General features: G+C 42.4%; 1 protein-coding gene across 2 annotated transcripts; it reads right to left on the bottom strand.

Annotated features, from left to right (window-relative positions):
- Positions 1 to 1,146: 1,146 nt before the first annotated feature.
- Positions 1,147 to 18,107, bottom strand: LOC115785034 (protein kinase C and casein kinase substrate in neurons protein 3-like). Of its 2 annotated transcripts, none has more exons than XM_030736471.1 (10): positions 17,986 to 18,107; positions 15,234 to 15,301; positions 9,280 to 9,436; positions 8,917 to 9,152; positions 6,348 to 6,503; positions 5,089 to 5,264; positions 4,173 to 4,293; positions 4,024 to 4,094; positions 3,825 to 3,904; positions 1,147 to 2,095 (listed from the first exon to the last, which is right to left on the bottom strand). In XM_030736471.1, the coding sequence occupies exons 2-10, from the start codon at positions 15,291 to 15,293 to the stop codon at positions 1,986 to 1,988; spliced, it is 1,167 nt and encodes a 388-aa protein (XP_030592331.1). In that variant the 5' UTR covers positions 15,294 to 15,301; positions 17,986 to 18,107; the 3' UTR covers positions 1,147 to 1,985. The 2 variants fall into 2 exon arrangements, with proteins under 2 accessions (XP_030592331.1, XP_030592332.1); XM_030736472.1 differs by lacking the exon at positions 17,986 to 18,107 and adding an exon at positions 17,527 to 17,753.
- Positions 18,108 to 27,684: the final 9,577 nt, after the last annotated feature.

The following is a 27,684-nucleotide window of genomic DNA, read 5'->3' as shown; positions in this document are numbered from 1 at the left end:
GATGCTAATGTGGAAGTGGAGGGAAACCAGGTTTTACTGTTTGTCAGGGCAGCACTGAATCAAAAGTCAGTTCTTCAGCCTCCATTGTACATTTGTAACAAGGTTTAAAGTGTTTTTAGAATTTCCTGCTGAAACCAAATGTGTGTTATTAATGTAATAAGTGTTAGACATCTAACAGGTACCAGGTCAGCTTGGCAGGTAATGAGTGAAGCAAAATCACATTGTAAACGGTTTCCTAAAGTACAGCGTTATTACAATGTAATGTGTTAAACCTGGACTGACTGACTGGGGTCAGTGATACAATAACCCTGAAGGGCAGAAAAGGACAAACAAGAACTTCAAAATTAATTTTGATAAACCATAATATATACTGAAGAGAGCGCAACACCCCCAAAATATTAAATACGGTTGAAATCTTCAATGGTGGCAAGAGATATACAAAGAAGATTGTATTTATACTATAATAAGTGTTAGCATAGATTATTTTTTATGTCATTTCTTTATATTTTTGTGCATTTGTCCTTAAGGACCAAAGTATATTATAAATTCAGGAAATACAAATCAATATAACAACACCTTTAGAGATGTGTTTTTAGCCTCTGCCAACATTTGCTGGAAACATTTGGTGTTTTAGCTGCCAAATGCTCTGTTTGTCTGCTGTAGTTGGTGCTGGTAAGATCACATACAGTGTTCTTACCAGCTGTGAGCATTTCCTCAGCTTGAGTAAGAGGGAACCAAAACTGTAAAGCTGTGAACAAGAAAAAAGAAGTAAAACTAGCAAGCTGAAATATTCAGTTGCTTGAAAATTCTTTGCGTTCTGTTCTGGCTTTGCCACTGGGATCAATCCCTACCACACACAAATAGACAAGCGATAAATTCTTAATAGAAAAAATAGTGATGAAAGCCATTTTAAGGAAACTTGGTACAAACTAAAACAGCATTGGACTTCATGGGGTGCATGTTGATGCTGTTCTGGGTAAAACACTTTTGCTGTGGGCAACTGAGGGTTACACAGGATTTCTCATAACTTCATTCTGTTCCTTTAAACCACAAAAACAAAAAGGCGATACAACTTCCTGCATCTAATAAGCTGAGTCCAACTGTACGGCTGCTTTGGAATAATTATAATCACAGTTTTAGCGTCACTTTTTTCATATGTTGTGAGGCTTTGCGAGCATTTTAATATCATGAGGCTTTAAAAAACAAAACAAAAAGCAGCTAAAAGAAAATAGCACTCTATACAGCAATTTTAGTCAGGGGAGCGACCCGGGGGGCCAGGGGGCCCATGGCCACCACAGACTATCAGAGGGCCATGTACAACTGCATAACTTAATTTTCTTTGTTTTGTTTTTGTAAGCCGAACTGGATTGATTTTTTTTTTTTTTTTTTTTTTTTTTTTGTGAAACCATTTCTCTTTGCCATTGCTCCTACACACATGTATCTGACCACTTATTAAAACTGTAACGATTTAATGAACTTTACGTTGCATTCATTGCAGTCACAATGAGAGCAAAGAGATTATCTGACCTGCAGCAATTTGCCATGCAAGAAAAATAAGTCTTGAGACGATGAGAAATGATGGTCTCAGCCTGACCACCCCTTTAAAATTTTCTGGCTCCACTACTGATTTCAGCACCAGATGGATGTGTGCCTTTACACTCCAGCATGCTATGTTTTTTTTCTTTACATTAAAGCATTGTTTATTTATATGGCTTCAATACAAGTGGTCTATGCATACTGTATATATTAAAACATATCCAAAAAAAAAATCCTTCGAGATTATATACCAGTTTAATAAAAAAAAAAAAAAAAAAATCTCTGTACGCCAAAATATCCACCGACGTGTGCTCACACTCCCCATCTTTGGCTAACAGCTACTTTGAGTTTACAGCGCTGAGTTTGTGTTTTTGACATTTTGATATTTATCCAGGCTGTGAAATGTGGTGATATAACAAGATCTTTCACATTCAATCTGCATGCGGTCACTACACCACCTCCACATAGTTGGCTGGGTAAAGCCCCTCCCACCCACCATCCTTCTTCCCCCGACACCATCCTTGGTCATCCTCATCCTCAATCTTCAGAAACTCTTCACCTGCAGGGAGGAAGAGAAATGTAATTCTCAGAATTCATTTTTAAAGCAATTAAAACGTTTGGCTCTTATAACTGCACTCAAATATTTTGTCAAACCAGCAGCTACAAAGAAAGCATATCCCAGCTCAAACTGGGCAAGAAGCAAAGTTTTTCTATTAGACTAATAAATTAATCAGTAATTTCATAAAGTAATGGTCATTGCGCTTTTGAAATAAAGCTCTACAAAGTTGTGCAACTGAAAATAGACTGGAGCACACCTTCAAAGCTGTGGATTTTGAAGCTGTATTGGTGTGTGTTTATCAAGTGAGGCGCTAAAGTGCAGTTTCTCTAATGTCCATTTGAGGCTGCCTTCAAAAGCAAGTCACTACCCAAAGACTCTGTTAAAATGACCAACCTTACAGCAAAAATGAATACATTTCTAACCTGATGTATTGTCAGCATTATTCTTAGGGTTATAATGAAAGTCCAGAGAAGGTAACTAAAGGGCAACTAATCCAAACGTACAAAAGCAATCAAAGAATGAGCTATCAGGGAAATCTTATAGGAGAGAGAACAGAAAAAGAGGAAGATGGGACTTTTTATACACAGAGGGCTGATTGGGAATGAGACAGAGGTGAAAAGAATCAGAACAACCCAAGGAACACAGTGTTAAAAATAAAAACAAGAAATAACCAAAAGACACGGAACCCACAACAGACATAAGAGTGACTGAGTAACAGAAAGACGAGACAGGAAGGAACTGGCTCTATTACACAGCATGTCTTTTGTCCTGTCTCTCTCCCCTCAGCCGCAGCCGGTCACAGCAGATGGCTGCTCCTCCCTGAGCCTGGTTCTGCTGGAGGTTTCTTCCTGTTAAAAGGGAGTTTTTCCTTCCCACTGTCACCAAGTGCTTGCTGCTTTATTTGTAGGGTCTTTACCTTACAACATAAAGCACCTTGAGGCAACTGTTTGTTGTGATTTGGCGTTATATAAATAAAATTGAATTGAACTAAAATAACTGAAAAAAAATAGCACTCAGACATGAACCAAAACAAGAGTGCAACACTGAAACTCATTACTAGAATAACAAAGTAGGAACAGCCAAGGACTCACAGTATAATGGGAATAATAAAGAAGTGAAACAGGAGCCCAACAATAATCAACAACAGTGAGAAGAATCCAAAATCTCCAAAACATCTTTAAACCCAGAGACCAAAATCCGGGACCAGGATACTTTGGCACTACTGGTCACTGTTTCATATGATTTTGTATACGTGGATTGTTAATCTGTGTATTTTTAAATAGGCTGTACAAATAAGTGGTTTGACATTAATACAGCAGTGTGGCTGCTTTGAATGACAGGTTCATGTCACTGAGATCAGCGTTTCCACGGTCACCATCTTGGCTGCAAAAAAAAAAAAAAAAAAAAAAAATGGATGTGAAAAAGAGGGTTGGGTCTGACTGTGAAAATGCACCTTCATTGGCTCCTCACTTCTGATTGACAGTTTGTTAGCCAATGAGTGTGCGGTTTCATGCCAAACCTAATCCCTATTTTGAAATACAGTATGACCAAGATTTTCAAAATAAACTTAATTTTTTTATTCAGTTTGAGCCAAAATGAGTGCCAGCCAAATATGGTCCAGAATCTGGACCAAAAACTTGATGACAATCTTCATAATGAAGCTGAGGCTTCAAGGAGAAGTGGGTGACGTCATCGTGACTACATTCATCTTGCAGTGTACAGTGTTTACCTGCTTTAAAGGACAGCTCATCCGTCTCCTGGCCGACATAATCATACAGAGCCCTTACTTTCACTCCTCCAATCATCACACTATCAGACAAAAACGAAGGAAAAAAGATGAATGGTTGTTTCCAAAAAAAACTGTGCAACATCCAGTCAGTATATGTTTAGTGTGCAATAACAGTTCCCATTCATATAAATATCCTCACCTCTTCTCTATTGTTCCTGTCTTTTCCACTTCTTTCTTCCCTTTTTTGGTTTTCTTTTCAGGTGACCATTCCTGAAAACCATTGGAATAAAAAATGTAAATAAACTGCACAGAATTAAGCTTAAAATTGCCAGATAGAAATGGAAATACCTGGAAGTGAGGCCAGTCAGTCGGCATGCCGGGCCCGTGGGTGTTTTTCCACCAGCGTAGGTCCTCTTGCTCATCGATAGCCATGAGTGTGTTGTGGAGCTCGTTGTACACGGCCCGCACGCTAAATGACACGTGATAAATGAGATAATCCAAAATCTGATTTTAATCTGCTCTGATCTGTTGGAAATTTGCAAGGAAATAATTTGTCCTTCCTATAAATTTGCTGGAAGAAGTAATTTATTCAGTAATAATCTTACTTATCAAATACAGACATGCTCTTCATGTGAACTTGCCAGCACTTTTCTCACAGCAGGAAATGGTCAGCTTCACACTACTGGAATAATCCTGTGTGGTTTAGGTGAGGGAGCTGCCATTTTATTTATAGTATGCCTCATAATACATCATAATCATCATTGTATAATAAATCCAATGATATGGAATATATGTTACACATTTTATGTGTACTCAGGATACTTAATAGTATTTTTCTGATGATTATATAATTACAAAATATTTAATCTACTTGCACTGCAATCCAAAACACTTTACTTAAAGTGTTTTCCCCAAATTAATCAGATTAATAGTGTATATAATTTCTCTCATCCCCCTGTGGCTTTGGCTGATTTTATAAAGTAATTAAGTTGCCATCTTAGCCATTATTTCCTTTATTGGAGTAGAGGAGAGTCACTGATGTGCTAATATGTTGTGGAACAGCTTTTAATTAGAGGTAAATTAAGTCAAATTATTGATTTCAACATACTTAACTCTAAATACACAGACAGACACAAGCTGCAGGGATCCCAGATAACACAAATTTGTTCTACCTGTTTAACCGCAAACGTCGATCTCCTCCTAATCAGCAGAGGCAGCAGCACCTTTTCTTACCACTACACGCCGACGGAGCACCGCGGCTCACCTCTCATTGTTGGTGATGTCCAGGTGTTTGTGGATGGAAAGGAAAGCCTGTTTGAGAAATACAATCCTCTTGCGCTCCTCCTCCTGTGATTGGTCAAAGACGGACTCCATCTCCTCCATGTAGCGAGGAGCATAGGTGTTCACCTCCTCCAGGACCTTCTCATAGCGCGCACGAACCTGGAGAGTTTTCAAACCGAAGCAGGGGATAGTAGTGAAAACCCAGGTTTAAGTGAGGAGATTAAATGATATTAATAAACAAAACCCCATTTTAGGTTTAATTAACAATATTTACAAACCAAATAATTGCAACATTGCACCTCTCATAGATTATACAGTCCACAGAGTTGATAATGAATCTATCATTTATATAACACACAGCTTCACCCACTCCCACCGGTGAAATTAAAGATACGTGAAGTAGGAGACATGTCGCAAGCTTGTGAGAACATGTGACATGATGTAAGAAGACTAAATTCCTGAGTCAACCTCTTAGAAAGCATCTGAAGCGAACATTTCCAGCACCATTACAACCCTGGGTCCCTCCACTTCATCCCTGTTGTGTAATTTGACTGTTTTGTAAGTTACTGTGCTGGTGACTAGTGCTTGCACCTGTCCATAATCCTGCCTTCCTCCCATGTCTGCTCTTTCTGTGTTCTACCTCCTGTCAGTTTGATTCATCTGGTGCTGTGCTCCAACCACAGCAGGGCTAATTATTGCAGCTGGTTTTAAAGGGCTGTCAGGCCATCATTCAGGGCAGCTGTGATCTCTAGTGAGCAGTCTGCTCCATGCTTGGAAAGGTTACTTGCTGCCTCGTGCTTTTGTGAAGTAATTTATAGTGTGTTAAGTGTTCAGAAGGGTTCTTGCCTGATTTCAGTTTTGATTCATTAACCTGCTTGTTTTATTCTCCATTTGGGGCATTTGTAAAACTAGGACAGGTAACAGTACTTGTATTCCCGTTCACCACAGACAGCAGCTTCAGAGGAGCTCCTCTCCTCTGTAACTTCTGCTTCGGACAGGTTGGCCTGTTAATTTACTTTTTTTTGGTAACTAGAATAGTCAGATTTAGTGTTTAAACTTCTGCTATCACTTTTTGTGATGACATGACCTGCATTTTCTTTTGCCTACTTTAAAACCATAAAGGAACACAGTAAACTACTTTAATGGTCACTAAAAAAAAATAAAAAAATTGCTCCTAGCTTTACTGTGGTGAGAAACTCCACTGCACTTTTGACAAAATGTAAAAAATAATGTGTTGTGCACCTTCTCAGCCTCCTGTTGAGCCACTTCTCTTTCCTCCTGGATCTTCTTCTGTTTGTCTATGGAGACGTCAGGGTTTCCCTGAGTGTGTGCCTCTCGCTCTCTGGCTGCCTGCTCTTTCCGGCTCACCTTATGGTATGCTCTTCTTGCTTTATCCAGCTGTGGGCAAACCAAAGCATAGTGTCACTATGTAGAGTTGATGCACAATAGTGAATGTAATGGGAAAAGTGTCAGGATAGAAATACTCTGATTACAGAAACACCAGTACTCATACAATTCACTCACAGGAAGCACTTAAGCTGTGATGCACCTGAGTCTGAAAAGCACACTAATGAATAAATCCATTTCTAAATAGCAGTGCATTAGGCCCCTGTTTTCTAAATATAGTTGAGTTGAGGCCATTTGCTTAACGATAAGCCATTTGTGATGCTGCAGTCACTTCTAGTACATATGAGTTACTGATCCCCTAAGGGTTCACCTTTTAATGTAAAATTTTATTTTCATATTTGCATCTCCCTTGCTGCTCTCAAATCACAGTAAACTACAGATTCAAGTGGCTCATTGCTTCTCAACACAATTCTCTGGGAACTGGGTTTTGAGCTTAAAGATCTCTGCTCACGTCACCGAAGTCCCAGACTGGGTGGGAAAATAAGGCCTGGGAATGTCGCAGGGAAAAGTTCCCAAAAACAAACACAGAAATGTCATGACGACCAGAGCTGTTCTCGGTGGAGGTGTGAAGCCATGGATGACACATAAAAGATGCATCGGTGCCCTCTAGTGGTTACAGAGACTGTACTTTAAGTCCAATAACAGAGTTAACTCAAGGAGAAACCTCCAGAGGTGAAAAATGCAGCTTAAGTGGAAGTGGCAAAAACTGCAGTTCCTCTAGTGACCACCAGAGGCCGGCTCCATGAGAGTAAGTCAGTCTCCACAGACTCATGTGTTCAACTTTACAACATTAAAATGCATGGTCCAAAAAAGCTTTTGATAGTTTTGACCTCTGTGGACAGTGTCATCCCTCAAAAACTCTGAGTAGGGTCTGCCTGGATTATTGAGCGTGGCGTGGCTGCATCAATTGACAGGCGTCCAAACACAAGCAGCTAGAGCCAATCAGAGCCTGCTAGGCCTCATCCACTACTTCTAGTTAATAAACCCGGATCTCTTCTGTGTGTGTGTGTGTGTTTGTGTTTGTGTGTGCGCGCGCACTGTTGGAGCTTTTTGGAGCATTTTTAATGGATTATCTGACTAATTGTATGGCTTGCAGTGGAATTCTAGTGTTTTATTAGTGTGTGTACAGTTTATGAATACTAACTTGCTCCAAAAAACAACAACAAAAAAAAACATGGCAGCTGGTAAAATGCTAGCCTTATGCATAGACTGCATATAAAACATGGATATAGTCTTTCAGGTCTGATAAGTGAAGCTGGAATTGCCTCAAGCACTCCTCTGGCTACAATAAGCAGGCCAATTGCAAAGAAGTCTAAAAGAAAAAGACCTGACTTCCCAATTAAAATAATTTTATAAACTGCATTTTGAGTAAATTAGATTTAGGCACAGGTGTGCTGCTGCTGGAGCACAACTGCACTCAATCAGCTTAATCTGGCTGAAATTCAGTCATCATTAAAGCTTATTTCATTCAAGAGAAAGAACAATGACAAATCGAGTGGTGAAAGATGTCATATTGATGTTTTAAGGCATGTTGATTGAGTCACGATGTCACTAAAATGTTACACCTTAAAGGTACTGGGAGCTGCTTTCAAAAGGCACAGGGTAGTCAGCATTTTTCCCTCTTGTCTGCAGGTTTATTGGTAACAATAAGGTACATATCTTTCTATATCTTTATTTTTTTAAGACTGAATTTCACAAATTACTGAGTGACTGCAGTGGCTACCTCCGTCTTTTGTATACAGTCATTGTGCAAAACTGAAAAAAGCATCAACAAAGGTCACTTTAAACCTCCAATTTAAGCTCCACCTGGCCAAACAAACTACATAATTAGAGGGTACACAATCAGGAGCAGACACAAAACTAACAATTATAATTAAAATGTGTGAGAAGAAAACTATAATATGTTTAAATATTTGTTAGTATCATTTATGCCAGTTCTGACATCTTAATAGTAAACCACAATGTCATACAATTCAGAAGGGACCAGCTCAATAACCTTTGGTGTGCATAGAAACACTGGTGCTTGTTGTGAAGTTAATAAGAAAAGTTGGGAACAGCTTGATTTAAACATTTTATAATAGTTTAAAATAAGAACAGCAGCATAATTTGAAACAGCTTCTAAACAAAGTTCTAAAATAAAATAATAAAAATATATAGTTCAAAGAGTAGCCATATCAAAACAGCGTGATAAATAACAGCCGAGCAAGTTAAAAAAACACACACACACTGCGTCTGTTACACAAGTGGCTGCCTAAGTATTTAATTTATTATTTCACAACATGCTAAACTAACTTTAATGTGGCATTTTATATCTTTGCATGTGGCTCAGTCACTGAGATCAGAGCAGAGCTTTTAATTAATATGAGAGCTTTTAATTAGCATGAACAAATCTAAAGAATCTGACCTTTTTAAGTCTTTTAGCCCACGGCTTCTGAGCACGTGCAAACCCCGTCTCAGCGTCATGGGACTCCTTGAAGCCTCCAAATAACTTCTTGTGGAAGGTCTCCTTCTGCCAGGTCCTGACCCGATCTCCATCCTCCGACACCAGGGAGCGACAGATGGTGGCGTGTAAGGCGGCCAGCCGGTCGGCGGAGGACAGAAAACACTGCCAAGCCTTCATAAGAGAGCCGTATAGAGGACCTGAGGGAGGGAGGAGGAGATGGTACACCGTTGAAATGACGTTTGTATTTTAGTAATAATTAGGTCAGGATATTTAAAAAAGTATAATTTCCATGTTCATTGCAGGTGCTGCAATTACTGAACATACTAGAGTCCACCACTGGCTTCCACTTGTTGCTCCATTCACTGAGCTGCTGGGCGTATTGCCTCTCCACGCGAGCTCTCTCTTGGAAACACGCCACGATGTCATTACAGGCCTGGAAAGCATCTTCTGTTCGCTTCACAGTGCGCTGATAGTTCCCAGGCTGCCAGGACACAAAGACAGAAGACGTTTTGCTTTTCACATCATAAACACTTGAAGTAGATGGAAGGCTGAATGGATGTGGAGCTTGAAACTCTAAAAAAGCTTTTTAAATTATTTTTTTTGGCTTGAAAAAGTCCAGTGTTTAATCTTTCAGTTATAGATAGGAGACTCCACTCAAGTACAGCTGAGCCACGTGTTCAAACACTGTTAACACATCTAAAGCAATTTTCTTGGCAGCAACTAATAATCTCTATTGAAAGCTGATATTTAATTGCAATCCTGTGGAAAATCAATGAGAGAGAGGTGAGAAGATTGAGCCCGCTGTTCCCTTCATAATCAGGCTGCCAGCTCTGCTTGGCTTTGTTTAAAGCCAAGACATAAACAAAGCCTCCAACACATCTAAAACTCATCTAAAGCTCACTAATTGCATTTCCTGTGTTTAAAACAATGATTTGTTTTAATGGTTATATGCCAGAATATTTCTTTCTGCGATTCTAAGCAGACTCCAGCTGCACATATTTATCATATAAAAGTGTTATTGATTTTATTTAGTCAGACTTTGCATGGGTATGTTTCTCCAATTATTCCTTAAATGATTGCTCTGTTACTGTCACAGTAAGTTGTGCCATTGAGTAATGTACAGTACTGGAAGCAGCTGAACCCAGGCCTGATGTGGGGGGGGGGCATTTCACTTCCTGTTAATCATATTGTGCAGAGGCTGACTGCAGTTGCGTCTGGGGTGCAGCAGGGGGAGCAAGCAAGAATAAGAGTGAGTGGAGCTAAACACCTAAAACAATTAGTTGCACGTGCTTCTTGACAAAAAAAAATCCAAGAATATCCAAGAATATTATTTTACCTTTCATAAACACAGCATTGATAAAATGCATAGACCATAACTGCCATCAAGAGGCTGTTGCTTCTGTTGCTGCTTGGTTAAAATGGTGGATGCTGTAAAGTTATGGCAGGCTTTTTAACATAAAATCCGTTTCGTCTGACTATCCGTAATTGGCTGTGTAGAATTTCAGGTGGCTGCAATGGCGCTGGCCGTTCTGGGCAAAATTGTAAGAAAATGCCACAATATAGAAAGAGTTGTTCAGTATGGGATATGCGGAGAACGCGAAGATCGTGTACTTGAAGACTTCTTAAGAAATCTGCAAAGAATCTCTGATTTTATGGCAGGCCGTTTTAACAAACTGCCTTATAATCTTTCCGCCAAAATGCTCCGTAAATCTGTGACGTTTTGACTCGACAGAATACTAATTCAAGATATCAGTAATGTCATTCTGACTAGTCAGAATGTTAATTTAAGAGATTTTAAATATAAATGCCGTCTAATTCAAGATATGTCTAATTCATTTGGAGACGTCTTAAAGGGAATTTTGACTAGTCAAAATTACAGTTCTCGATATCTCTGATTTAGTTTTACCTAGTCATTATTTGCTTTCACGATATCTAGAATTTAATTTGCACTAGTCAAAACTATACATCTCCTATCTAAAAATACATTTAAGATATCTTTAATTAGAATTATGACTAGTCATATTTGTAGATATCTGAAATATGTGTTGCAGATAGTAATTCATTGTAGATATCTTAAATTAAAGCCTCCATTCAACTCAATGGAAAATCTGACGTCATTTCTATTAGAATGTAATTAGAGATATCTGATATAGGTATTAGAGATATTAGAGATATCTTAATTTACTAATACGTCTAGTCATAAATCGGTTTCAGATATCTGGAATGCAAGTGTGGTGAAGCGGATTTTATGTTATTAAAACGGCCTGCCATAGTGGCACATGATGTGCCACAGGTGACGCTGCGCTGTCAGTAAGCTTCCTGTGGTAGCACAGACGCCGGCCGCAGCGTGAGGTGTGGTCTGTCCATAAAAAGGCAGACAGAGTGAGGGCAGCAGCGCGGCAGGGGCAGGGCCCTGAATGTAATAACATCTCCGAAGCAAGTGTGTTTGTGGATGTGGAATTTGGAAATCTCTACAATTTTCCTGGCAGCTGTCATCAGCTCCTTCTCAGAACTCGCTCCTACTCGCTTTTTCGCTTTCTGTCAGACTCTATCTGGCTGTGACTGACACACTTAAGGCAGCTGGTTCAGTGTTGTTGTGTGCCATGCTGTGTTAAATTATTTGAGGTGATATGCTCAGTGTAAATGCCACAAAAATGCAGAGCAGACCTGAATAAACAGGTCATTTTCAAAGCCAACGTTTTACCTGTCAAACACACATTTAACTAATAACCTCAACAGTGGGGCTCCAGTTACTGGTGTTGTAGGTGTTGGCTCATAGACATGGCTTACTTGGATAGAGTACTTTGGCAAATTCTCTGTAAGATGATATGAGTCTCCAGAGTTACAACAGCATGCTTTTTGCTTCCAGTGTACAAACTCCCTAACGGGACTCTTAATTAGTACTTAATTAAATGCAGGGACAAAAGAAAGGTCAAACAGTTCCCTCTTTACATGTTGGCATTGATAGCAGCAAATGTGAAACAAATATGCATCATTTTGTGCTTCAGGTAACTAGAGCAGGAGTAATCAGCACGTATAGGGCATCTTCGTTATATAATAGGACATTTTTCTCAACTAATCTTTTTTTTTTTTATTTGTAATTGTAAATGATTTATTTACGAAACTTCTTTCTCCCAATGTTTCTGTTCACGTGTCGTGCTTTAAAGACAGACACCCTGACTGTAAAAGGTTTTCATTGTCATATTAACAGCCTTCAAAGAAAAGCAATCAGAGCTGTCAGTGTGCTTTTAATGAAACACTGTCGTTTTAAATGCTTTAATCAGAATCACCCGGAGTGTTTCACACAAGCGCCCTTCCTCGTTCCTCCCTCTCCTTCTTCCTTTCCTTTCTTTCTTTCTGCCTCTGTTGTGGTTTGCGCTGACTTTTCTCACTCGTCTGTGATTTAAGCAGAAACAGCTGAGGAATCCAGTTTGAGGCCAGTGGCAGCGCTGCAGAGACCCAGTTGGCCAACAGCCGAGGCGAATGCAAATCCGCTACTAGAGAATCAGTCCAAGCAACAAAAGCTGCATCGAAGGAAAAAACTACAGACTTCTGCTGAAAAAGAAAAAAAATAAATAACTGATCGCACTCAGACTAGTTAACGATGTCAGCCTGGTGAGTTTTCCATACAGTGCTGCATTAATGTCAGTGGGTGGGCTCGATTTAAATGTTACACAAATGTGGTTGTGAAATGTATTAGTTTTCCTGGGAGCTAAAGTATTAGCTGGTAGTACTGTGGCAGTAATAAAAAATAAAGTTAGCTGTGATAAAGTTTAAATAGTACATGTGTAATAAGTAAAAGGTAGTGGCAGCCAAAGCAGCAAAAGTATTAATAAAGGCTGAAATGGCATAAAAGAAAAATTTCCAGGATGTACTCCAATAAGATTTTACCACAGAGTACAGATGACAGATTCAGAGAACGCCTGTCAAAAATGTTTGTTCTATAAAAAAACAGAGAGTCTGTTGCAAATTAAAAACTCTTAAATCTTTAGTTTTCTATTTGAAAACAAGCACGAATGTGTTTACCAGACATGCAGGTGTCTGTTATCACAGAATGTCCTTATTTAATAATCATAAGGTGTATAAAATTATATATAATATATACAATATATAACTGGGAGAAAGGGGGGTTTTAATACTATTAAAGGGGCAATGATGCAATAACCCTGCAGAAGGCAGATCCGTTAAGGTTGTGGTGACTTTGCAAAAGCGAAAGGCTGAAGTTTGCACTGTGATGACGGGCACCCTTTGAACGTGGCGGCAGGATGACACAGACGGGAACTGGCCTGGAAACACATCCAGCACAACAGGAGTCTTCCGAATTACAGGAGGGGGAACGATGAAAGTGGGGCAGCCAATCGAGGCCAACGGGAGACAAAGCCAATATTAAAGCGGCAGCACAGTCAGATCAGACAGTCGGGCACTCTGAAGTGTTTACAGCCTTAAAATACGGTGGCGAAACTGGGTTGTGACTTTTAAAGAGAGTGTATGGTAGTTCACAAAGTGGGCAAAATGTAACTGTGATTATCCTGAGATAGGTGCACGGTCGAGTATGCTGTAGGCTTAGGCTAAAGATAATAGTAAGGATTTATCTTTCATGTTTGTGAAAACTGATCCTTGCTACAGGCTGCTTATTTTCTCATTCTGCCTGGGTTAGTGCTGCGAAACTGAAAGAAACTTTTTCCTTTTACTCCAAATCAAATGCTGCAGAGGGGGTGAACCTGATCCCTGTTCTGCTTCATTCTGCACATTTTGTTCTGATCTCTGTTTCATATGAAGCTACATGCTGTTACCTGACCCCAGAGCTTAGCACTTGTCATCACTACACCTGGTTAAGAAATGGTCTGAGACTGGGACATACCCATTCTTAATACAGTAATGTGTCCTAAGCTTACTGTTGTTCTTGTATGGATTAAATAAACATGCTAATTAGTGAGATTTAGAAGGAATTTTGGAAGAAGTTTTACCTTTGAACTGAGCCAACCATAACAATACAATATTACAAAGAACTCCAATTTTTAGACTTCTGGTCTTTTGGAGGATGCTCATGAGTTAGTCCACGATGAACTGAGCTGTTTTTTCTTTGATGGGAGGTGTTGAGACAGTAAACATACTTGAATATTTAGGGTTTTTAGATTGTTCTGATTGTAATGCCCTTCTGTGAGTATCGGGGGCATCGAAGCACCATGAGATACTTTACAGCACCAGCCGATTTAAACCTTCAACCACCACGACCAGCTGCTTTGTGTACACACATGGACATTTCTGTTGTGGTTTAACTACTCTTCAAACATCTGTTTTAGTTATCTTTGGGAAATGTGTGCTGTCAAGTGAGTGTCTAACGTCCGTAGACGGTATAAAAAAAAAAACTGGCAACGCTTCAGGGCCTGAAAAGTGAAGCCAACTCAGAAGTGCTGTAAACCTGAATTCTTCGTAATGGTCGACAGAGAACGATACCTGTGGCTGCAAAAACACTTGTGGTCCTATTCAATTAAATAGCAAAACAACCCTCACGATTGACCTCTGTAAACACTTTATGGGCTCAGTTAGTCCTTTCCGGTCATACTGGATGAAATCACTATGTTCACGTTGTTTTAGAAAGGATGATTTTCCAGGATATGCAGACCAATCAGGATGCATTAGCAGGATGCAAGCATTTTGCCTTTTCTTCTTCTTTTCTCTGGAAGCAGGTGTATATAATTATTTCAGCCATATCTCTATTCACTACACATGGGTTGCCCCCAAGGTAATTTTCTAATTTTAATAAGGTAATTTCTTCCAGGTTTTTTGCACAATGAGATTAACAGGGAGTAGAATGGCTCCTGTAGATCCAAGGCTAGTTGTTAGCAGGATATTAAGCATATATACAAATGGCAAACTATTGTTTTAAGTCACATATTTAAAAAACAAATAGGAAACAACTCTCTATGGAAGCAGGAAGTGAAAAATGGGGGGAAAAACTTGTGGGATTCAAAGACTCAATCCACTTTGCTGAGCAAAGACATAAAATCAGTTACTGAATGAGCCAAACACTCTCAGAAGCCTTCTGTGAGAGCAGTTAGATCCATGTGAAGTGGTTCAGAGTTACTGTTCACACTTAAAGAATGAAAACACAGCTCTGTTTACAGAGACATGCTGCCTGAACGACAAGACTGTTTTGACTGTTCTGGCTGCATGGTCGCTCAGATTTGAGATATGGAGGGAAAATCTATCTTGTGGAGTCTATCTTCCTGTCCCATCACAAGGCATAAACACGCAAACACAATGAGAACACATACCATCCAGAAGCTGCGGCTGTACGCATCTTCAAGGCTGTTTTCCGATGGCAGGGTCGACATCCTGTTTTCTGAGAAAGCAAAGAATACGTGATTAGTTTGGATTACTCTGCCTTTTAAACCTGACCTTAATGTAGCTACCATTATCACTTTCCATTTATTGGCTTTGGGTCATTGCAGCTACGCCGTTTAAGGCAAATGTTTAAAATAATTGAGGGACCCGGGTACTCTGGTTTCCCCCCACAGTCCAAACGCATGCAGTCAGTGGGGTTTGGTTGAATGGAGATTCTAAATTGCCCATAGGTGTGACGGTTGTCTGTCTCTCTGTGTTTCACTGTTTCAACTGTCATCCTGTTTTTCTTGCCTGTGTGTGTGTGTGTGTGTGTATGTGTGTGTGTGTGTGTGTGTGTGTGTGTGTGTGTGTGTGTGTGTGTGTGTAACATATTTCCTCTGCATCTTTATAGTTTGTGCACTTCTTTTATTCCATATTTTCTTTAGATTTTAGCTGTCTGAATTATAATTCTTGTTTTACACTATCCAAAGCATGTTTCTTTTGTGAAAAGCTTATTATATTTTAATTGCATCTTTCTTTTTCTAAGCTGACTTGGTTAGCTAACAGTTTGGGCCGGTCCGTTTCATTTAGATAACTATTTCAGCTCACAGCTGTTTGTTATTAACTACTTCAGCTGCCATGCCTTTTCTTAGCTAACTATTAGTGAACTGTTTACCCTCTATTTACTATTTTAACAGTTTCTCTTATATTTAGTGAGTCATTTCAACTGTCTGTTTACATATCACTGTTTGCAAGTATTTGTCTTGTACTTTTAGGTGTCTATTTACTTTTGGCTCTATCTGTTACTTTTATTGGAGTCTACTGTTTCGCTGTTTCAGCCGTCCTTTTCTTTTTCTCTTTGCTTCCTTATGTGTTTTTAGTGCTCTTAGTGTGAGCTCAATAGGTGGACATAACTCATAATCAAATCAGAGCTTTTATAATAATGTATTTGATCAAATTACCACTTCCCATAAACCCCTTGGCACCAACATGATTCACCACTGGGCTGAAGTGCCCCTGGTTGGAAATCAATTCTCTCCTGCTATTTTAAGCTCCATGACATGAAGGCATTTAATATCTCTGCAGATAAATAACCAGTGCACACTGGTCAGGACTAATGTGAGGCTGCACAGCAGGTGTAACACAGTGACTCAATCACATACAGAGGCTTCGTACGCCCATTAAAATGTTGGAAGTTGACGTGTACAGTAAATCTGACCCAGCAGGCGTACTGTAGAAGCTCTGATAACACCAGCAGACATGGACTGCCCTTTCCCAGCATTCCCAGCTTTGAAACACGAGCTATCCGAAAATAAACAGGGCCTAAGGGTCAACGCATCCAATCACATGCTCACTTTCTTCCCATGCTGGTGGCTCAATGACCAAAAACCAGCGCACTTCCTTTGAACGTACTCCTGCTCTGACCACCTCAGAAAAGAAAGAGGAACTTTTCCAGTTCAATCTTTAAGCACACGGCAGTTTTGCCTTCTGCTGTTTCAAATCCTGGATGCACCCAAAAGCTGAACTCCACCCTAACAGAGCCTTTGTGTCTGACCTGGTTTTCCTGCCTGCAGACATCTCCCCTCATGGCTCCGTTATGCTCACAATTAGATTCAGTGATCTTCCCTCAACATCCTGCTGTTCATGGGGCATCACATGCTCCACTAAGAGAATAATGTCATGCCTCTTCCCAGCCTGAATCTTTCTCAGTTTGCTTCATCCCTACCACTGAGGGCCTGTAAATTACACAACCCACATATCTGTAGGAGATCGTGAAAATAAAGAATAACCTCCCTTTTAACCCTTGACCCTGACTTCCTTTCCCCCCTTGCTAGCTGGCTTTCCTCAGGGTATGACAAAGTTTCCAGATAAATGTGGGGGTGGAGAAGCTCTGTCATATATTAATTAGTGTGGCTGCAAGATTTACCACAAACCTTTTACTCTGACTGCAACTAAGCTACTTCTGTTAGTGTAACTGCAAATTTATGCAAAGTTTATCCCATATAAGCAGGCAGGAAAGTAAAAACCTCTAATAGTGTGGGATTGGCCTGAAGATTTGAAAAACTGAGCCTGAAATATTCAAAAATATTTATATCAGTGAAATTTCCAGTTAGCTCACTGTGAAGTCTGGGATTTTTGTGAGGCATAGCCCCTTTATTTCTTACTTGTTGACTTTAAATGAGCCACAGAACTATGCATCACGTGGTTGCCTTTTCACACAAAAAAAAATATACTGTGACTTACCGCCTACAAGCACAGATCTATATCCACCATGGATCCTCCAGATTTTTTAGAATATCTTGGCATGTCAGATATGAAATTTGTTCCCCCGGATTCCAAAAATCCACTATAAATTATCAGTATCCAACATTAACTCAGACTCCATGCATCTAAAGCACTGACTTTTACACTTAAAAAACAAACCAACTGAACCCGGAGCCCATTCAAGTCCATCTGGAGCTTCGATCTAACCAAACCCTTTCACCCCTGTGTGCTTCGCACACTTTGGCACACACACTCACTCCTCCCTCTGTCCCCATTTCATCTGTCACACATAACTACACACACACGCACACACACACACATTGCATAGAGGAAATATATAGTAACGAATGGACACAGAGCAGAAATAGGAGCGCCGTCACTCCATCAGATCTCACTGATATGCATCCATTCAGCTGCGGCAGCTGATAGTTTCCTTACCTCTGAATGCCAGGACCCCTCTCTCTCATTCACCCCTGTTCTCTTCTTTTGTTTGTCTAGTTAAAACTTTTTTTTCACCTCTCCGGTCTGTACAGAGACTCTCGGGCTCCTTCCCCCCTCTGCCGTGTCTTTTTTTTCACTCCTTCTCTCCAACTTTGATTTTTCCACTCCTGCTGGACAGTGTTGCTCCTGCTCTTCCCCTTTCTTTGGCCGACTGTTCGTGTCAGATGAGTTGGCTTTTTTTTTTTGCCTCCCTCCTTTTCCTCCCTCCCTCAAGTCTCTCTCTCTTTCTCCTCCTCTCTGAGTCAAACAGCTGCAGGAAATGTATTCTCTTGTTCTTTGTCAGAGATCTTCTTTGACTTTTTCGTCTTTCATTTGGTCGCTTCACCTCCTGCAAACTAGTCCCAATGAAGTGCGTGCGTGCGTGCGTGCATCTCTAAGTGAGTCAGACAATAGTTGAGTCATCCAACCAAAGTTTATGCTTGGCATGTGTGTTTGGGATTTAATAACCGTGGTAACCACTTTTTACCATTTTGGCCAGATAAGGAAGCTCCATCTCTCTGTGCTCATCTTTAACCCCCCCTCCTCCCTTTTTACTCCCCACTGTTTTCCCTTGGGATCATTTACTAGGTCTGCTTCCACAGCTGGAGGATACATCCGGTGTGTGTGTGTGTGTGTGTGTGTGTGTGTGTGTGTGTGGGGCCTTTGAACTTTTTTCTGGTGTTTAAATGCTTTTATACTTCACGGGTCAAAAATGACCCATAAGACAATCTTTGTACCCTAGTGGTGTACAGCCCACATGGAAACACAAACAAAAACAAAGTATCACTTTTTCTAATGATGGGGTCCCTTTAGGAAAAGTCATAAAATTTCAACTTGGAAAAAAGATAGTTTAAGGTATTTTTTTCTACAGCTAAACATGGTAGTGGGTCACTTTTGACTCGCAAGACAACACAAGGGATAAAAAAGCTGGACTTCACCACTGCACTGATCTGTTTATCTATGTTAAAAACACTGTCCATTCTGACACCCAGGTTAAAAACCATAGGTTTTGCGTATTGTGTTAGAGGCCCCAGATCTACAGGAGAGGACCCACCAGTAGTACCAGGACTAACAACCAAAACCTCTGTCTTCTTGTTGTTAAAATGAAGACAGTTTGGTGCCATCCAGGTTTCATCTTAGGACCCCCCGGCCTACTACGGACCGGTGTTGCTTGCTGGTGCTGTTCTCACTATTTCCTAGCGACAGACGCCACGCACCCGTGCCTTTTTAAAAATGGCCGCTACTACACCCGACGCTCCACCACATCCCCAGAAATGAAAACGTATGCAAAGATACAGACGTGAGTGGGAAGACATACTGTGTCAAAGTGTAACATTTTTTGGCGAGTATGTTCAGTGCGCACGGCGGGCTGTCTGATATAAGGCAACATGGATCAGGAGAGTAACACCGGACACTGATATATAGAACATTACGTTATTATTGATGCAGTTTCCTCTTGTGCTTTAGTAGACTAGTTTGGGTTGATTGTTTAGGGTGTTGAGTCTGAATGATCATTAACTGAATATAAAGTAGTATTGGTATACATACATATGGCCATTGAAAGAACAAATCATGCCAGTAGATTAACAGTAAACCTCTAATTCTTGGGACTTTGGCAAAATCATGTCCCACCAAAAAAGTGCAAATTCCATTTGCATATTATTTTTAAAAATTTACAAAACATAACTGGGGGATTTTGGCACAAATATTTAGTGATTTATATGATTTTATGATATGCCCACATATCATAAAATGACCCACAAAATGATTTGTCCCAAGACAAGTCTATAATTTTGATTTGAAGAAAAACTGTCATGATGTTCAGGAAAAGGAAGGACCCAACTGCAGAGGCAGACGTAAAATGTTTCCAGTTTTTATTTTCACAAATCCAACAAAGTTTTTGAGTGAGGAGGTCAGGGATTAAACAGGCTCGTCTCCAACACTCCGTCGGTCTGGCAGCACTTTTACTGACCCTCAGAATTCTTGACTCACACCCCAACAGACCCCGGCTCAGCTCTGCACACAAACAGCAATTACGCCGCAAGGCAAAAAGTACGTGGCACAACACCAAAATAAAGTGCATAGTTTGGCTACCTGGTAGAGGCAACGATCCGGCAAGGACTGAAGACTTCCTTTGGCTTAAATACCCAGCGAGTGAGCCTCAGGGAAAACAGGTGAGTAAACAGTGATTGAGATCAGGTGTGCCACACACGGCTGGAGGAGGCCGGCCAGAGGGTGGAGCAACTGTCGAGCCTGCCCAAAGAACAAAAACACACCCATACAACACACTGCCGGCCCGGAGAGGGCGGGGACCATGACAGTACCCCCCCCTCAACGGGAGCCTCCCGGCGATCGCCCAGGCCTGTCTGGGTGCCCCCGATGGAACTCCCGGACCATGGAAGGGTCCAGGATCGCAGAACGAGGCACCCAAGTACGCTCTTCCAGACCATACCCCTCCCAATCCACCAGGTACTGAAGGCCATGACCCCGCCGGCGGACATCCAACAACCGACGGACGGTGTAAACAGGCTGGCCACCAACGACCCGGGTGGGCGGAGGGGGTTCGGCCGGAGGGCACAGGCGGCTAGATCTGACTGGCTTGATCTGTGAGACATGGAAAGAATTACAAATCCTCATGTGGCGAGGTAGGTTCAACCGGACGGAGACAGGATTAATGACAGAGCTGATCACAAAAGGGCCAATAAATGAAGGAGAGAGTTTTTTTGATTCCGATCGGAGATTGATATGCTTAGTAGACAGCCAAACCTTCTGCCCGGGGGCATACGTGGGTGCAGGACGGCGGCGCCGGTCAGCCAGTCGTTTATTCCGGGCAGAAGTGCGAAGAAGGGCAGCTCGGGTAGATTTCCACGTCCGTCGACAACGACGAAGATGGTGCTGGACTGAGGGTACATTCAAGTCGGTCTCCTGATTCGGGAACAAAGGGGGCTGATAACCCAAACTGGCTTCAAAGGGTGACAATCCGGTAGCCGAGGATGTCATGGTGTTATGGGCATATTCCACCCATGCCAGCTGAGTACTCCAAGTGGTCTGATTAGAGGAGGTCACACAACGGAGAGCCGCCTCCAGTTCCTGGTTCATACGTTCAGTCTGGCCGTTGGTTTGAGGATGAAAACCTGAAGATAGACTAACCTGAGCGCCAATGGCAGTACAGAACTGCCTCCAAACGTGAGACGTGAACTGGGGGCCGCGATCTGAAACGACATCCTGAGGAATCCCATGAAGACGGAAAACATGGTCCGTGAGCAGGCGGGCTGTTGGAAGCTTAGGCAGAGCAACAAGGTGAGCTGCTTTTGAGAAACGATCAATTATAGTCATGATAACAGTGTTACCTGAGGATGGGGGCAAGCCTGTGACAAAATCGAGGGAGATGTGGCTCCAAGGACGTCCAGGTATGGGCAAAGGTCTTAATAAGCCAGTGGAGGGAGACGAGAAGACCTTATTCCGGGCACAGACGGTGCAGGCGCCAATGTAGTCGCAGACATCTCGGGTTAATGAGGGCCACCAGAATGAGCGCTGAAGAAACATGATTGTTCGGAATACACCAGGATGGCAGGTAAAGCGGGCAGTGTGAGCCCAATGCAGCACCTTGGACCGGACTGAGGTGGGTACGTACATTTGGTTGGCAGGACCGGTCCCGGGATTCGGTTCGTCCCTTTGCGCAGCCCGGATCAAAGACTCCAGTTCCCAGGTCAAAGCCCCAATCACCCGGGACACTGGAAGGATAGTTTCTTCTGGCCGAGGGAGCTCAGGATCAGAAAACAGACGAGAAAGGGCGTCAGGTTTGCCGTTACGGGAGCCAGGGCGGTAAGAGATGGTGAAGTTAAACCTGGTGAAGAATAGTGACCACCTAGCTTGGCGTGCATTTAATCTCTTGGCCTTTTGAATGGATGAGAGATTTTTATGGTCCGTCCAGACAATAAAGGGTTGTTCAGCTCCCTCAAGCCAGTGACGCCATTCCTCCAGTGCTAGCTTCACAGCCAGGAGCTCCCGGTCACCAATATCATAGTTCCACTCTGCAGGAGAAAGATGGCGAGAGAAGAAAGCACATGGATGCAATTTATCATTCTTTCGCTGGGATATTACAGCTCCTACCCCAGCATCTGAGGCATCCACCTCCACAATGAACGGTTGTGACAAATCCGGTTGTATCAGAATAGGGGCGGTAGCAAAGAGATCCTTGAGGTGGTCAAACGTCTCCTGAGCATGAGTTGTCCAGAGAAAGGGCTGCTTAGGGGAAGTGAGAGCGGTTAATGGGGACACAACACGACTATAGTCTCTGATGAATCGACGATAGAAATTGGCAAACCCTAAAAAACTCTGCAACTGTTTCCGGGTGGAAGGCGTGGGCCAGTCCACCACAGTTTTTACCTTAGTTGGGTCTGGTTGAATGCTGTCAGGCGCAATGGCAAATCCCAGGAAAGACACCGTTTGGACATGGAACTCACATTTCTCCCCTTTAATGAATAACCGATTTTCCAGCTGTCTCTGCAGGACTTGGCGAACGTGTTCCTGGTGCTCTTGCGGGGTTCTTGAAAAAATTAAAATGTCATCAAGATATACAAATACAAAACGGTTCAGAAAATCTCGAAGATCATCATTTACCAATGCCTGAAAGACAGCTGGGGCATTGGTCAGACCAAAGGGCATCACCAAATTTTCAAAATGGCCGAGATGGGTGTTAAACGCCGTTTTCCACTCATCCCCCTCACGGATGCGGACTAGGTGGTAGGCATTTCGGAGATCTAGTTTTGTAAATACAGAGGCCCCCTGCAACAGTTCAAAGGCTGAGGACCGTAGCGGTAAAGGATATTTGTTCCGCACCGTGATCTGGTTAAGCCCCCGAAAATCAATGCAAGGCCTAAGAGTCTTGTCCTTTTTCTCCACAAAAAAAACCCCCACAGCTAATGGAGAGGAGGAAGGACGGATTATCCCAGCTTTTAGAGAGTCATGAATATATGTCTCCATCACTTCCCTTTCAGGTTTAGACAAACTGTATAGTCGACTCGCTGGGAGTGGAGCTCCAGGAAACAACTCTATCGCACAGTCGTAAGGGCGATGGGGAGGCAAGGATAATGCTAGGTCTTTGTGGAAAACATCTGCCAGATCATGGTAACAAACAGGTATATTAGAGAGATTGGGAACCTCAGAACAAGGGGGTTTCAGACGGGGCAGAGGATGGAGGCTGGGCTGACAGAAGACACTGTTTGTGACAATCCTGGCTCCAGGTGGAAATTTTGTTGTGTGACTAATCGATCACGGGGTTGTCCCAGGACCAGAGGGCTCTGAGGAGAGTGGATGATGAAAAAGGAGAGGGTACTCACGGTGATTGCCAGAAATGAGTAGTGAAATGGGTTCAGTTTGACACGTAACTTCCGCCAGCCAGCGACCATCAAGAGCTTTGACCTGCAGAGGATGTGGGAGGTGAATAAGAGGTAGTTTTAATTGTTGAGCAAGAGCTGAATCCAGAAAGTTTTGTTCAGCACTGGAGTCCACCAATGCCTGCAGGGTGAAATCATCATCATTGACAGATTAACTGGCACCATTAGACGTGGTAGGGAGGAGGACTCACCCGCCAGCACCCCTACTTGGACTGACGGGCCCTGCCTTTTGGCCGCCGTGGGCAGGAGAAAAGAAAATGACCCACTTCACCACAGTAAAGGCACTCACCAGCTGCCAACCTGTGACTACGTTCTTCTGGGGTGAGGTGTGTGCGGCCCAGTTGCATGGCTTCCACTTCATTCCCAAAAGACGGGCCTGCGCCCATCAATTTATCAGAAGGAACAGGCTGAGCGTGAGGATTCTTGGGTCTGGGGCGAAATTGTTTGCGCCGCTCATGGACACGGTCATCTAATTTGGTGCACATTGCTACTAACTGATTCAGAGATGACGGGAGCTCTTTAGTTGCCAGTTCATCATGGATGTAGTCCGCGAGACCTTTGAGGAAGGCCCCCCCGTAAGGCTTTCACCCCCCATCCTGTCTCCTCAGCAAGAATCCAGAAGTCAATGGCATAATCCGACACATGCCGTTTGCCCTGTCGTAGGTTAAACATGCGCTGGGCGCTTGGTCACAGCTATCCCTTTTTACAAACACGCACTTAAATTTGTTCAAAAACTCAGCATATAAAAGATCATCATTAGCATTAATAACCGTCTGTACCCAATGTAATGCCCTTCCTCTCATTAGTGTAGACATGTATGCAATCTTTGCACTGTCCGCAGCCTATGTCCTCTGGAGCTGTTTTAAACACAAGTGAACACTGCATCAGGAAGCCTGGAGCCTCTCTAACTCACCGGAGAAGAGAGCAGGAGAGGGAAGAGCTCGTTCCGGGGGCTCCGGGGAACTTGAGGAAGCGGGCAGCGCCCTCCGGGGAATGCACAGTGACAGACTGCGAAGTGCTCTCTTCCAGAGGAGAAGCTATGTAGGAGAGGCACGACTGGGTGAGCATAGCATTTGCCAACACATTTCCAATTTCGTCCATCTTACGAGTCACCGCTGCTTGATCTGCCATCAGAATGCCGGAGAGTACTAATCGTGTTTCTGCAGCTGCTCTCTGAGAGATGAGAGCACTCCCTGCAGTGACGCTGCTTCCGCTGGGTCAGCTGGCCGGATCGTTCTGTCATGATGTTCAGGAAAAGGAAGGACCCAACTGCAGAGGCAGACGTAAAATGTTTCCAGTTTTTATTTTCACAAATCCAACAAAGTTTTTGAAGTGAGGAGGTCCGGGATTAAACAGGCTTGTCTCCAACACTCCGTCGGTCTGGCAGCATGTTTACTGACACACAGATTCTTGACTCACACCCCACAGGACCCCAGCTCAGCTCTGCACACAAACAGCATTAATCCACAAGGCAAAAAAGAACGTGGCACAACACCAAAATAAAGTGCATAGTTTGGCTACCTGGTAGAGGCAATGATCCGGCAAGGACTGAAGACTTCCTTTGGCTTAAATACCCAGCGAGTGAGCCTCAGGAGGAAAACAGGTGAGTAAACAGTGATTTGAGATCAGGTGTGCCACACACGGCTGGAGGAGGCCGGCCAGAGGGTGGAGCAACTGTCAAGCCTGCCTAAAGAACAAAACACACCCATACAACACACTGCCGGCCCGGAGAAGGCGGGGGACCATGACAAAAACTGTTTAAAAGTCTTTTTAAAATATGAACTATCTCAGAAAGATGAAAGGAAAAAAATGAAAAGTCAAGCTAAAAGCTTGACTTTGATGGTGCTAGTGCTACTGTCATGCAGCAGAAGAACATACAGTATACCATTCACTAAGTTAATTGTGCAATAGCTTGTGTGCCAGTTGTGTGTCATTGCACTTTTATATATCTATCCATCCATCCATCCATCCTCTATCTTATCTGTCCTGTTCAGGGTCAGTGGGGCAGTCGGCAGCTGTTGCAGGGCTAACACAGAGAGACAGACAACCACTGACACTCACATTCACACTTATGGGCAATTTAGAATCCCCAAGTAACCTAACTCCAGTAACTGCATGTCTTTGGACTGTGAGAGGAAACCAGAGCACCTGGAGGAAACCCACGCAGAAACAGGGGAAAACATGCAAACTCCACACAGAGAGGCTGGGACCAAGGTGGAATCGAACCCAGACCTTTTAGATGTCATTCTAGCTTTGAGGTCTTTAAATAGGGATGTATGCAATGTAGCCTTATTTAAGAGCACTTACTTGAAGCAGTCTTTCGCAATAAAGTCTTCATTGCTAAGAAAAGTATTTAATTTTATGAATGACTAATGGTTCCTTGATCACAAAAACCACAACATAAAATGTGAGTCGGGCGGACTCGGGTCGTGTTGGTCATGGCCCTGAGAAGCCGTGGTGGGCGTCCTTATTTTCATTTGTGAAAGTGGAACCCTACTCTGAGGCCTCACTCCGGTACGATAAAGTGCAATCAAACGATAATGGATCGTGTGTATGATGACAAAGAAGCAACTGCTGGTGCCTTAACAGTTGTGTTGTTACTGTATGTACAATTCATGCCATCACGAGCAATTATTTGGATGAAGAGGACAAATTTAGTTGACCAAAATTTCCTTAGTTGAATACTACCCTGATAATTCATATTATTCATATTCATTGAAGTCTTGAGTTTATAATTGTAAACTATTATAAACAAAATATGTTTCTTATATATTAATATTTTCATGCAAAATGACGATCAGTGAATACGTTCTATAGAAAATGATGCCTTAATGTTGCATTGTTATGTTATTCACTAATTTCCTGACTATTGCAATGATAAGGAAACAGTTTACTTTTAAATTTGTGTTACTTTATTCAATTTAAAAATTTCTGTAAGGTAAAGATCCTACAGTATTTCAGAGAAAACAATCAAGTGACCCCCTATGAGCAAACACTTTGTGACAGTGGGAAGGAAGAAAGGAAGAAACCTCCGGCAGAACCAGGCTCAGGGAGGGGCGGCCATCTGCCGCGGCCGGTTGGGGGTGAGGGGAAAGAGAAGAGAGAAAGGAGCGACAGAGACAAGGACAAAACACAAACTGTTGCGAAGACAAGATGGAGGTTAATGACATGCAGTAGTGCAGCAGCATCATGAGATTAGCTATATTCCAAAAAAGGACAGCTTCAACATCCAAAGTGGAATGGATGCTGTGTTTCCTAAGAAGTTGAAGCTTTTCTGCAGAACGTTTTCTGCTGTTATCTTTAATCTCTAGCCAGCAGCTGAAGGGATAACTGTTAGCCTCATAGAGTTATTGCCGAAGTCATATTTCGAGAAAATTGACTTTAAGAGCGAGATGAGTTCTGGAACAGCCCACCCACTTCCACTTAATCGCCATGATGCCAACGATTTGCGGGAGAAATTGTATGGTGTGCTGCTGCTGCTCCTCTTGCTTCTCTGCAGCGGTGATCATCAGCCCGACTGTCCTTTAGATCTAAAGCTGCTCCAGCTGTCTCCGTGGTGTTTTCTGGCCCTCTTTTGCGGGCTCTGGAAGGCAGTTTTATCCTGATCCTCCTCTTAGTCCTTGTCATGGAACTCTGTGTCCTGTTGGTTGAGCAGGACGGCCCAGGAGAATACCGGAATTTCTTTTGGTATTGGTCTGACGTCACATCTGTGGAAGAGGGGGGTATTTTTTCACCCACATCTTTCCAGTCAGTCGTCCTCCTTTTTACTAACTGACTGGTGTCCTTTGTATCTTCATCAGGGTGCTTTCTTTTAAAGTTTGGTTTGACTGAAACTGTCTGGGCAGTTTCACAGTGACTGGGCCTGGAGCAGTTGGGTCTGCTTCTCTGAATTGAAGGGGGAGGACAGTTTTTTTTGGGATGGGCTTGTGGTCCTGGAGGAAGGGGGCCTCTCCAGGATTTTGCTCTCAGCTGCAGGGGGGATGAAGCTGCTGTTGGGCAGGTTGTCTGGTCTCAGACATGGGCTGCTGCAGAGATTCACTCACTCCTGTCCTGCTATCTGAAGACACTGGGCTGTTTTTCTTACAGATCTCTGTGTGCTGATAACAGGACTTTACACTGCAAGACAGCAAATCATTCAATATGCTAAATTATTCACTCATATGGATGCAACATTTTCACATAAAGTGAGATATACAACAAAGAGTCATGGTAAAAAAAAAATCACATCTTCTTTCAGTTAAAAAATTGAATCTGGTCA

The sequence above is a fragment of the Archocentrus centrarchus genome, chromosome 8 (genome assembly GCF_007364275.1).
Source record: "Archocentrus centrarchus isolate MPI-CPG fArcCen1 chromosome 8, fArcCen1, whole genome shotgun sequence".
Taxonomy (NCBI): domain Eukaryota; kingdom Metazoa; phylum Chordata; class Actinopteri; order Cichliformes; family Cichlidae; genus Archocentrus; species Archocentrus centrarchus.
Note: the sequence above shows the minus strand (reverse complement) of the source record. Positions and strands in the feature narration are given on the sequence as shown.

Bases quoted from the DNA above. Each gene is read 5' to 3' on its own strand.
- LOC115785034 (XM_030736471.1), bottom strand. From the start codon at position 15,293: ATGTCGACCCTGCCATCGGAAAACAGCCTTGAAGATGCGTACAGCCGC. The intron at 9,153-9,279 runs GTATGTTCAGTA...TCCCTCCCTCAG, and splicing joins GAAGCCAGTGGTGGACTCTA to GTCCTCTATACGGCTCTCTT. The intron at 6,504-8,916 runs GTCAGATTCTTT...GTTTGCCCACAG, and splicing joins GGGCTAAAAGACTTAAAAAG to CTGGATAAAGCAAGAAGAGC.